The 13,329-nt window shown below is 41.3% G+C and overlaps 1 protein-coding gene across 2 annotated transcripts in view; it reads left to right on the top strand.

Annotated features, from left to right (window-relative positions):
- The window catches only part of LOC120535929 (opioid-binding protein/cell adhesion molecule homolog), a 2,184,266-nt gene that overhangs the window by 2,070,911 nt on the left and 100,026 nt on the right, over window positions 1-13,329 (top strand). Inside the window, exon 6 of one of the 2 annotated variants that reach the window (XM_039764122.1) lies at window positions 12,568-12,615. The exons of the other annotated variant lie outside the window; for it this stretch is intronic. Within the exon in view, the coding sequence (XP_039620056.1) occupies window positions 12,568-12,615 (48 nt within the window). The remainder of the gene's footprint in view (window positions 1-12,567; window positions 12,616-13,329) is intronic. 2 annotated transcript variants of the gene reach the window in all.

Raw genomic sequence — 13,329 nt, 5'->3', positions numbered from 1 at the left:
ATATGGGAGAAAACAGTGACCTGGACAGGTAAACATCATCTGAAGCACTGAAGCTGAAGCACTAAACACGATGCTGCCATTCTACTCTGTTCATCAGTCCATCATTTTTTCAAATCGCTTATCCAATTAAGGGTCACAAGGCCCATGGCAGGCTTTGTAATATTTTTGAAGTTCAAACATGTAAGCCTCTCTGTCAAGATGTAATAAGTTTATAATGAGTAAAGTGAATATGTGAGTTACTATTAAAACATAAAATAAAAAACATTCCAAAGAAGCAAATGGAATTTTTAGGTAATGTAATATGTAATTTATATTTTTTATGTAATTTTTAGGTAATGTAATATGTAATTTATGTCATGCTCTTTTCAAAAATAACAATACAGCAAAATCAGTTTCCAAACTGCAGCAGGGTGAGTGTGTAAAAACTAAAAGGTAATCTCCTGTCGGAGCACTGCTGCTGCTGCTGTGGCACCTTGGGCCATGCAGAGTTGGGTATGACAGGGTGGCACATTGGACATACTAACAGTTTGTCTGAATGTCTGAATTGAAATAAGTACGGAAAAGTTTCACCAATGTCCAGATTTGGGTGTATGGCTTAAATTATTTTCAGATTATTTAATTCTGCAATTTTTTTTGTGTACCAAACCGTCTCTGGTTTTCGACAGATCTCGACATTTTAGGGTTCCTAATACCGAAAAACATCAATATCTCAATGGTGGTGTGTGTGTCTGTGTGTCACAGTTTCTTGAGGACGGTGTAAAGCTAAAATGGCTGGACGGGAAAAATACCAAACTCGAAATATAAGCCTGTTTATGAGATGACGACGAGCTGATTCGTTTTTGAGCCAAATCGGCACTCTAGAGGAATCCTCAAAAGCTGTAATTCTGCAATTAATTATGAATTCTTCTCATCAATTGTGATCATAAGGAGCTATTTTATGATCAGAAAGATGAGCATCAGGAAGAGGAGGAGGTTGGGAGCATGTGCTGATAGCATCAAAGCGCTAAATAATTACTGAAATGTTATAGTATAATTTGGGTAACATGCTTCCTATGGCACAAAGTATACTGATGCTCACATTAGAATTTTTTATTGTTATACTGTACATTAGATGTGAATACACAGTCAGAGGTCTGAAAGTTGAAAGCACTGTTTGTGAGGAGAACTTGAATTATAGAGTGAGCAGTACCACACAGGACAGACACCATTTTAAAATAACTCAATGACAATATTACCTAATAACAAAAAGATAACATGTCTGACATTTTAATGGTTTCCCTATTCCACAGATTGAATGCAGTATAAACTATTGTTCTGTCTTTGTAGAGTTCTATATCACTCCACTTTCCCCTTTTGTATTATTTATTGTGTAGCCTTTGTCAGAATGCCTCAAATCCCATAGACTTACCACAGTTTATAAGGTAATGTACTTTATTCAATGGCCTGTGCCACCTCCACCTACTCAAAGCATCATGATGCTCCAACAATGATGGATGGATTAAAAGGCAGAAGTCTACGTGACCATCATCATCAAGTCCTTCCGTGAGAACCCTAAATCCAAAGAGGACTGTTTCATTTTTGTTAGGTAGAATGCCCAGAGGGGACTGGGTGGTCTCATGGTCTGGAATACCTACAGATTTCATTTTTTTCTCCAGTCGTCTGGAGTTTTTTTTTGTTTTTTCTATCCACCCTGGCCATTGGACCTTACTCTTATTCTATGTTAATTAATGTTGACTTATTTTATTTTCTTATTGTGTCTTTTATTTTTCTATTCTTTATTATGTAAAGCACTTTGAGCTACTGTTTGTATGAAAATGTGCTATATAAATAAATGTTGTTGTTGTTTATATCTTCTCCCCTCCTTCTCTTCTCTTCTACATCTATAACCTCAGGTAATGATAATAGAGTAAAAGACGAGCAGGAGTTAAGTTACAACTTTAAATAATGTATTATTAATAATATTCATAAAATAATAACAATAAGCAAAGTACATTTTAATATTGGCAACCATACAACCTCATAAATGCTGATGTGTAGTTTCAGGTGGCACACAGACTTGCAGTTACTTTAAATGTCTCTAGTTAAGGAATCATTTTATGGCTTTCTTCAGGACAGGCCACAAGCCTGAAGTTGTGCTTCTCAGTGTGGTCTTCTTTTCAGTCCATGTTGTGTGAGATGCTCCTTCATCGTGATGGTGTGAGAGAAAGAGGGAGGGGTAAAGCAACCAAATGTATATTCTTTGTCCAAATCCTTACACCAATAGGGCGTAGTGCTACAGAATGGCATCCGATTCAAACCAATCCACAACAGCAATACTTCAGACCAATGAGGGCACACAGTACCCTTCACACCTGCCCCCAAAACCACTTGTTGAGCTGATGCTTGCTAGCTGGGTAATTTGGCTTTCCTGAGCAGGCTGATTAAGAGAGTCCTGCAGAGAACCGTTTGTCATACTGGTTTTAGGCACTTCCAGCAAACCCTGTCATACAATTACAAGGACTCATTCCTAATAGGAGGGAAGGGGTTCTTATTACATTGCTTTGTCTAAGTTACTAATAAAGACATACAAAATATTTTTCAACTTATATGCAAAATTTCACACCACAACAGCTATAAAAGCTGAACATTCTGGCCCATACTGCTTTTGTTGTCATAATGTTCATAACAAGTGCATGGTGGAACTGCTTCATCTATGATCCAAAAACCGTGCCCAGCTCCTGCTCAAGTGAAGCATACATGTTCTCCCCAAATCCCCAAACTGACTCGTTTTGTTTGTGAATTCATCTTGTTGAAGTGATGTCCTGACCAGGACTGCTTCATTCCCTGCACACAATTCCGCCAGGACAGACTCTGGACCCTCCAACCCTGAACTGAATTAGGCGAATTTTAGAATATTTTCTTATTTATTAGATACAGTAAATTGTTTAACAATCACAATGCATTGCCTCATATAAATGAAACTTTGTTCATATTGGCTCCGTATTTCAGTATCTGTATTAAATCTTAGAGGAGATTTAATAGGCTATACTGAATGAAGGCTGATATTGTAACATATAGATTAAGATACTGTAGATAAGGTGATTTCCCAGGTGTCTTGGTAAATACATTTTTATGGCTGTTCTGTGGTTTTAACTACTTGAACTTTAAATGCACGTTTATATGTGTGCTACGAAATAATAAAGTGTCTGTAGGCTGTCTTGCTTGTATCGAGCCTGCCTGATTGACAGACATCTGCCTCTCACTTAGACACCACATGCCGAGCTACTTGACATGCACTTATCCATCCTAATCTACCTAATGTGTCAGCTTCTCATTTATCTTACCTGATCTGGCGATAGAAATAAACAATATTATTTTAGAATTTCTGTCTTGTAGCTCAACTGAAATTTTTCCTCTTTACTTTCTTTAGGAGGTTGATCCAGCCTGTTATTAGGCTGTTACACGATCAAAGAGTCGATTGCTGCTGTCTCTTTCGATTTCAGTCTAATTACACACCTTCTAATTCTGTCTTCCAATGCAACACTTCATACCTTCTATAATGTCTCTCATCGTGTAGCACAATTTTTTTGAAACTTTAGAAAAAGAGCTTCCTCATTCTCTGCAAACTTTACAAGCAGATACTGTACTTGCAGATTAGTTGAGAATGTTAGGGAAGTTATTAAATCATAATATCCTTTTAATTTTATGGTTCAGAAGCAGTGGACAAACCATCAAAGCAAAACCTGTGTGGAGCTCGGCCCGGACACAGACAGGCAGACACATTGTAATCACCCCATGCACGTTTATTCACAAAGTGCTCCATATTTACAGTTCAAGTGCTCAAACCCCAAATGTCCCCAAAAGTCCTAGCCACAACACAATGCCTTCTCTTCAGGCCGCCTCCTCGTCTCTCCTCCCGAACCTCGTCCTTCTTCCACCTGAAGGGAGGCGGCCCCTTTTATAAGCACATGGGTGTGCTCCGGCAATCTCCCACCGACACGCCCCAGCATGGCGGAAGTGCAGGCTGCATCCCTGGAAGCACTCCGGGTGTCCCTGCTCCTCTTCCCTCCAGCGCTTCTGGGTGTGGCGGAAGTGCTGAGGTCCAGGGCTCCCAAGGCATCCAGGCGCCCCTTGGCAGTGACCACGGACCCCTACAGGGTTGAGCTTCTAAGCTCTGTACCCTTAGTCCCCATATCAAGCAGGGTTGTCGCCCCCACATGGTCTGAGGTGGGCATAAGCCTTCTTCCGGTCCTTCTGGGTGTCCCGGCCAGGTCGCCCCCTGAGCCAGCTGTGACAACGATCATCCACTTATTTTCTGAATCTGGTTTCTTTATTATGGCATTGTGGGGATTTAGTGTCATTCTAGCCCATCTCATCAGGACTGAGAGTACAAGACATGACTGAACCATAGAACAGAATTTCAGGGCACTCACTTAAAATGGGTTCATTATCTGCAATCGAAAATAAATACACGTCTTGATGGTACAACAAGAAAATGGAGAACAGCCGTGTGGACACGAGGAAAAGGGGTAAATATGGCAATGATATTACTCACACTAAGAGTTGAACCCAGGTTTGTGGAAGTACTCATGCTATCATTGATCCAATTCACTATCCACAAAAATATTAATAAACAAAAAATTTAAAATAGAAATGCATACAAGTAATACAGTATGAATGAATACCATAAAAATGGCATTTTTACCAATTTAATGAGTATTGTGAAAAGATCAGACTCAACGCACTCATAAAGGTTTGGGACAGCCACCCATGTATTGTCCCTGGCTGCAATGGGTTTGAAAAGTTAACAGAAGTGTCTTTGATGGAGTCCAAAAGTGAACTGATTGAGGTTTGAGAAGATGGAGTGTTTGAAATAGAAAAAACGAAAGTGAACTTCTTCTGATGTCATCCTATACGCCTTAGCTGGATGTGACATCTTCAATGATGAGTCAGACAGGTTTTCCCACCGCTGGTCTAACAGAGATAACAGGAGAAAGTTTGGTGCACCCTGCCACCCCCTGGCCTAGCGTGGAATTAACATTCGCTTGGTCTATACAACGTCCTCCTACTCTCACGTGCGTAACACTATTTATTTTTTTATTCATAAATTAAATAATCATCTGTGCATTTCCTGTCTTGGTAAGTTGTATCACTCTAATTGCAGCTAAAGCAAGTTGCATTTAATCTCGGATATCAAAGTAATTATATAACACCAACAACGGTGCAGTGCATGATAACGTGCAGTGAATACACTTGACTTGAGCATCCCAAGTTTTCATCCTCTTTCTCTGTACGTTTAGCATTCGTTTGCTCAGAGGTTGATGCGCTTGCTGCTTCCTGAGCAGCTCTTATTTTCTCCACCCTAGTGGCCCGCTTCTTCTCTTCTTTTGTTGGCATCTTTTTGTGTTAAAACTGAATAAAGTCAGTGTTTGTGTTGCAATTACTGAGTACGTTTTTCTTCATTTTTCACTTAAGCTGGAACTTAAGTGTTCAATCTGCCTCAAAAATGATTTAAGATATGAAGACGTAGGGGAAGTGACGGCGAAGGTGGTAGGGATGAGAACGGCACCCGTACACATGCACCACACAGCCGCCCTGCTGGCCGCTGCCAAGAGTTGATTCTACAATAAAATAAAAAGAAGAATAACCTTGGAGGTCAATCATCACCCCGAAAGAGTATAGTAGATGTCACGTAGTATATGTGTACCAAGTTTCAGATCAATAGGTCAAACGGTTTGTGAGCTACAGGTGATTTAAAATCCTGGACAGACAAACGGACAGCCACGGTAGCGTATTATATAAGAAGATTGGGATATCAAAGTAATTATATTCTGAAATCTCTTAATCTGGGCGGCACGGTGGTGCAGTGGGTAGCACTGCTGCCTCGCAGTTTAGAGGCCTGGGCTCGCTTCCCGGGTCCTCCCTGCATGGGGTTTGCATGTTATCCCCGTGTCTGTGTGGATCTCCTCCAAGTACTCCGGCTTCCTCCCACAGTCCAAAGACATGCAGGTTAGGTGCACTGGCAATTCTAAATTGTCCCTAATGTGTGCATGGTGTGTGTGCGTGCGCCCTGTGGTGGGCTGGCGCCCTGCCCGGGGTTTGTTTTCTGCCTTGTGCCCTGAGATTGGCTCCAGCGGACCCCCATAACCCTGTAGTTAGGATATAGTCGGTTGGATAATGGATGGATGGATAAATTAAAGAGGACAGCGCAGGTGCTATGGAAGTTTAAATTGCCTTAAAGCACAGTATGTCTGCTGCGCTGTGAGACAGCAAATCTTACCGCTAAGCCGCGGAAGCTGTTGTAGCGCTCTTGAACTTTTTGTGAAAGTGTTTATTTGATGTTTGGACTTCATGCGTCACACATTCTATGGTTTATGCCGACATTTTGTAACATTTATTACTAAAATATTAAAGAGTTTCTGTTTTAACAATGTGTTTACACAGATTACTGTAGAAATGGAACACACTTGAAATGCATGTGTTCCAAATAATGATCTATTATTTCCACTCTAAAACTCCACTTCACTCCCAGATAATCCATCAAAGCATGAGCTGGAAGAACTTTGTGCACGTTCTAACTCGGTGTGGGGAATGGAATAGCCAACTGCTTGCAGCTTGGTTTTAATCGGCACATTTAGAGCACAAAGGAGAGGTGAGAACTGTTTTAAGGTGGGCCAAATCTATGAGTTTTTTCGTAGACTCTGGTAATTCTAGTGTTAAACAGTGTAGTAATGAGCTTTTGTTGTTTTTGCACAGCTCAGTTAATTTTTGTTACTGACTTCTTGACTCAGATCTTCATCCACACTAGTCAAGCCTTCATGTGCATTGTTTTTCAAATCTCATTTAACTAAATGACTTTTACAAACATTTAATTATTTTACAACTTCTGTCCATGTAAATGTTACAAAGGTGAAAGATTCTTCTACACAGTTTTCTTTCAAGTATCTTTCATGTTTTTAATCAGGAAAGATAAAGCTGTGTCCAAACTGCAGGAGGGAGATCCCTGACTGCTGCCCAAGTGAGAGGGACTTGGGATTCAGTTATTCAGTGACAATTTCTCTCCTGTTTCTTTATTTAGGCTCTCAGCAGTCGAACAAAAAAAAAGTTGTTATTTATTCAAGTAATCATTTGCAGCGATATATTACTAATGAAAAAGGACAATATAAACAATAAATGCTGTCGTAACAGTGATTGGGCCTTTCACTGGTATTGTTGAGATTGGGTCTAACAAGCAGAAAGCAGTTTTAATGATATAGTTTAAATTTAGCATACCTTGTTCTATTAGAAAGGTAGCTAAAACTACCATGTTGATATGTGCAAGGGGAGATGGGGTTTGACACTGTCTGCAAGATGACTTTGAAGTCTGGGATTTTATCTTACTCTATCAATTTTATCACTGAAGAAATTCACAAAATTTGTGCTACTAATGTTTACAATGATTTAGTGTGGCAGTCTAAACAGTATACAAAGATTATTTCTGTTTTCACCTGTTTGTCTGAAATAGTATATCTTATACCTTTTAACAATGTCTGTCCATGCTGTTTAGTAAATCTGTACATTTTGTTGCTGTCATTCTATGCTCTGGTTTTGGCATTTTAATTTAACTGCCTGAGTGCAGAGTGAGCTTCTTTGTGCTCTACTCATTTTTTTATTTATTTTCGGAGTTTGGCTGCTGTATGTAAGGCCTGTTTCAGAGACACATTCTTAAGCCCACTTCTTCCAGTTCAGGGGGCTTATGCTGGCTTTATGTATAACAAAGAATGGACCAGTGCTGGATGATCTATCACAGAGCAAACCCATACTCACAGTCATGATTATTCATTAAAAGATAACATATACAGTATAAAGAAAAAGATAACGTATTGTCAGCAATTAATCTAAAACATAAATCCTTAGGATATAGGAGAAAAACAGTGTGTTCTGGGAAAAAATAAACACAAAAATGTGGCAGAACTCCACCCTAGAACTCTGAAGGTATGTCACCTCTGCCATTACCACATGATGTGCATACAAATATTGTGAAACAGGACCGATAAGAGAACTGAAATAGAGTTGGGGTGACAAATTAAGATGTGCTAAGACAACACTGGCATTGCCAAGAACACAAGTGCTTTTCTACTTATGGTCATCCAAGACAAGTCTAGAGTGCATTGATGAATCCGTTAAAGGGAAAAACAGTGAGAGGAGAGGTTAGCGGAATTAGTTGGGGGTGTCACACATCTGCTGCTGGATTGGTGGCATACGTACACAGACATGTGAACCTTTTGGCTTCTCCTAAACTCCCGTCCTGCTGTTCCTTTAGTATTGTCCCACTGGATTCAGACAAATACTCACATACTTGACTACACATAAATACAGTATTTCATTTTTAGTCCATATCCACATCTTTTTGAAAACATGTTTACTTTGTCATTATGGTGTATTAAGTTTAGATAAATTGATACAAAATAGCAACTTTATCCATTTAAAATTAGTGTGCCAAAAGTGATGAGGCCTGAATACTTTCTAAATGCACTGTATATACAGTATAGTGTATATATACAGTGGAACCTCTAGATACGATCACCTCTGTATACGAGAAATTCAAGATAAGAGGAAAGTATGAGCGAAAAATTCGGATCTAAATACGAGTATTGGCTCGTAACGAGCCACGAGCCAGGCTGTGGTTATGCGTGACGCGTTTCCCGATCCACCTCGACTTGAGGATTCACCCAAGCTGACGCTGCCAGCCCGTCAGCTCACTCAGTGTTCCTTGTTCTCCCATAGCGTGAGGATCTACGTGTTTGTGCGCTTGTGATTTTATTCTTTCGCTGTAGCAGTTCGCTGTATAAGCGTATCCAAAAATATCGCGGACGGAGAATAGGAGATGATTGCCCTCAAGAGGAGAGAGAGAGAGAGGTGCGTGTGCGAGCAAGCGAGATAAAGAGAGAGAGAGGCGGCGAGCGAGAGAGATAAGGAGAGAGAGAGAGACGCGTGCGCGAGCGAGAGAGATAAGGAGAGAGAGAGGGGCGTGTGCACGAGCGATCGAGAAAGAAAAGGAGAGAGAGAGGCGCGCGCGAGCGAGTGAAAGAGATAAGAAAAGAGAGAGAGACGCATGCGCGAGCGAGAGAGATAAGGAGAGCAAGATGCGCACGAGAGAGAAGAACCATCAGCTCAGTTATGCTCACATGACGCTCAGCAGACAAAGTGTATCCATACTACTTGTATTGCAAGACATCGCTCGTTTTATCAAGTCAAAATGAATTAAAAAATTTAGCTCGTCTTGCAAAACATTCGTAAACCAAGTTACTTGCAAACCGCGGTTCCATTTGTACTGTATATATTATTTATCAGTGTTATTTGTTAGGAAAATTGATTTTTATGTTGATATTTTTGGGTGTGCGGAACGGATTAACTGGATTACCATTATTTTCAATGGGGAAGTTTGTTCTAGATACCAGAAATTCGCTATACAAGCTCAGTCCTGGAACGAATTAAACTCGTATCTTGAGGTTCCACTGTATATATATATATATATATATATATATATATATATATATATATATAAATATAGATATATACAGTATATATATATATATATATATATATATATATATATATATATATATATATATATATTGTGATGGAGCTCAACCTGGCCAGGATGCCCCCAGAATGGAAGGATGGGGAAAGGCAGCTACTTGCCAACACTGCTTCCCCCAAAACGTTAGATGTCAGCTCCCCTGGAGTGCAGTGGTACCCCGGATTCCCGCAGGGCACTATGGGACATGGAGTTCGGACACCCAGCCCTGTTGGGTGCCGTGGGTGCTGCCAGGGGGAGCTGTGAAAGGACCTTGCGAGTCATGTTTTCTTTGCCGCCTGGAAGTGCTTGGAAGTCATGAGAATGGAAACCTCACAGTACTTCCGGGCTGATTAAAGAGTTGGGATTCTCCATCTGACCCAGATCAAGGACTATATAAAGGACTGTTGGGAATTGCTCTGTCACACCCATCACCTGCATGTCCTCTCTCACCACATCCATAAACCTTTTCTTAGGTCTTCCTCTTTTCCTTTTTCCTGGCATCTCAATCCTTAAGATCTTTTTCCCAATATACTCAGTATCTCTCCTCTGCACATGTCCAAACCAATGCAATCTCGCCTCTCTGACTTTGTCTCTAAACCGTCCAACTTGAGCTGACCTTCTAAAGTACTCATTTCTAATCCTGCCCATCCTCATCACACAAAACACAAATATTAGCATCTTTATATACTGTATATATTGTGGACCACCAAGGGTGCACCACCACCAATACATGACACAGACAGGCGTGGGACACAAGTTCAAGTACATACTTTTTTTTTTTTCCCTCGTGCTCACTTCAACACACAGCACAAAACTCTTCTTCTTTCTCTTCCTCTTTCCTCCACTCCTCCTGGCAAGCTCCATCTTCTCCCACCCAACTCTGACTCACAGAGTAGTGGCTGCTGGCTCCTTTTATAAGGCACCCGGAATTGTTCCAGTTACTCGTTGACGCATTTCTGGTAGCACTTCTGGGTGTGGTGGAGGAGCTGGCCATAAGGGTACAGTGGCTGCTGTGACACACCCTGACAGCGTCCACGGATCCCAACAGGACTGTATCCAACTCCAACTCCCATGGAGCCCTGCAGGAGTTTGAGGCACTGTTGCAACCAAGGAGGGCTGCCACCTAATGCTCCAGGGAAGTTAATGCTCTGGATATGCCGTCTCCCCCAGTCCCTCCAGCGTGGCCGCACCCCAGCCAAACAAGGGCCATGACTGTTTACCACTATATATTTATATTCCATCCATCCATTATCCATCCCGCTATATCCACGGGGCCTGCTGGAGCCAATCCCAGCCAACACAGAACGCAAGTCAGGAAACATACCCCGGGCAGGGTGCCAGCCCACCGCAGTATATATATATATATATATATATATATATATATATATATATATATATATATATATATATATATATATATATATATATATATATATATATATATATATATACATATATAGTAATAAGGCGCTATATATGTGCCCGACACAGATTGGACATGGAGGCACACGTATGAAAGAAATTAACTTTTGTTTTTCTTCACCTGTGGGGCACATCTTCCCCATAATCCTCACAGGCACAACACAGTCCCAAGTGTAACACTAACACACCTAATCACACACTTCTCTCTTTCTTCCACCACCACTCCTCCTCCTAGGCAACCTTGTCCTCCTCCTCCCGACTCTGGCCGCTGAGTGGTGGTCGCTGGCTCCTTTTATTGGGTACCCAGAAGTGCTCCCGGTGTTTGACTGCCGACATCCAGCTGCACTTCCGGGTGTGGCGAAACCAGTGCCCAAAATGGGCCAGAAACTCATGCTGCAGCACCCCCTGGCAGCGCTTGCGGAACCCAACAGAACTGCACAAAACTCCAACCCCCATGAAGCCCTGGGGGAGTCTGAGGCACTGCTGCAACCCTGGGAGGCTGACATATAGCGTCTAGGGGGAGAGCCAAGCATGTGCCCCCTGCCATCCGTCACAATATACATATTGGACAGTGCAATACCTTCCCCGGGGCACCTGGGGGCAGTCTCCCTGGCCGTGGGTTCTTCCTCAGTCTCCCCCATGGCTCCATGGGACATGGAGTCCACCAGAGCCCAGTTGGGAGATGGGGTGGCCGCTAGGGGGTGCTGCGGAGAGCCAGCCGCCACAAGGGACGATTTACCAGCCCCACCCAGAGGTGCGATTAAGACCAGCTGGTCAGGCACCTGGAGCACTTCCGGGTGGGCTATAAAGCGGGCCAACCTCCCTTCATTCTTGGCCAGAATCGGGAGGAAGAGGATGAGGTTGCCTGGGAGGAGTGGTGGTGGCAGAAAGGGTTGTTTAGAGTTTGTGTTTTGTGCTTTTGGGACTGTGTTGGGCCTGTGGGACACGGGGAAGACGTGCCCCACGGCTGAAGAGAAAAATAAAAACCCTATTTGTTTTACACGTGCCTCTCCGTGAGTCTGTGCCGGGTCAGGCGCTATATATCGCCTTTTACAATATATATATATATATATATATATATATATATATATATATATATATATATATATATATATATATATACATACTGTATGTACATAATGTACATACACAGTTTACAGAGTCAGTCAGTCCATTAGGTGACAAATGCAACCGTTTATTAAAGTTAAGGAACATCCTCAAAGTCTAATAAAACTAAATGTGTAAATGTGCTCTGTGGACACTGAGGAGCGTTACTTATATAACTCTTGTGCCATGCTCTCTGAATCACTACTGACAATGCTATGGACACCAAAACAGTGCCTTTTATGTAACTATAGCAGCAAGCACTCTAGGACTTTATCCAACAACCCCCTGGGGTCCATATGGGCTTCAACCGGCACTGACAGTATATAGTTGGATAACTGCATCATTGTCAAAGTATTTTGGAAGATATTGAAAAAGATGATCCACTGTTGCAATATCTACTGGGAGCAGCCAAAAGAAGATGAGTCAAAGTATTTTGCTCTGAGTGCTGAAGTAAAACAACACAAACAGTAAAGCTATTGTTTATCTCTTTCTTATAGGCAGAACCGGTGGAAAGTCTTCTGGATCCTTTGTATCCACCTTTACCTGTAAGTACATAATTTTATTGCTTTAGAAACAGAACAGCAAGCCTACATTCAACCTCGTGATACAAAAACAAGCACCCTGCTGGATTTGGCGTTTTCTGTGATTTCCCACATGTGTTTTTTACTGTTTCTGGTAGCAGGTGACAGGGCCGAGTGCCAGAATACTGAGAAAGGCCAGTGTCCGCTGTCTAACTAAGCGATTCCTCACCTGTTAAGTCACTTTATGCAATATGTAATAATAGTGTGTTTAGGAAATGCAAATCTATTTTAAATGAAATGGATGTTAACATAAAAAAACAATTACCTTGAAAAATGATCCATAACTGTAAAATATACACAAGCAAGCATTAACCTTTTTGTGAGTCATGTCATGAATAATGCTTAAAAGAGAATATCTTCATTACATATTTAGAGTACATGGACACATGTTACGTAGACACACACTGTGTCTGTTTAACGTGAGCACATCTGCCTAGTGCAGGAGGCACAATTTGCATATTTGCACATTTTTCAGTATACTTTAAATATAAATATAGAATATGTGTAGCACAGTGATTATCTTGAATGTAAATGGGCTCAGCTTCTGGCCCAATGGATATCAGCATAGAACTGGCATACAATTGGAGTTTGTGTGGTAAATTATGTAATTGTTATCTATGAATTGGTCAGTTTAAATGAATGTGTATTTGTTTCCCGAGTGTACACCACAGTGATCTG

Source organism: Polypterus senegalus, chromosome 9, assembly GCF_016835505.1.
Source record: "Polypterus senegalus isolate Bchr_013 chromosome 9, ASM1683550v1, whole genome shotgun sequence".
NCBI classification, from domain to species: Eukaryota; Metazoa; Chordata; class Cladistia; order Polypteriformes; family Polypteridae; genus Polypterus; species Polypterus senegalus.
This window is presented reverse-complemented; position numbering and strand designations above follow the sequence as displayed.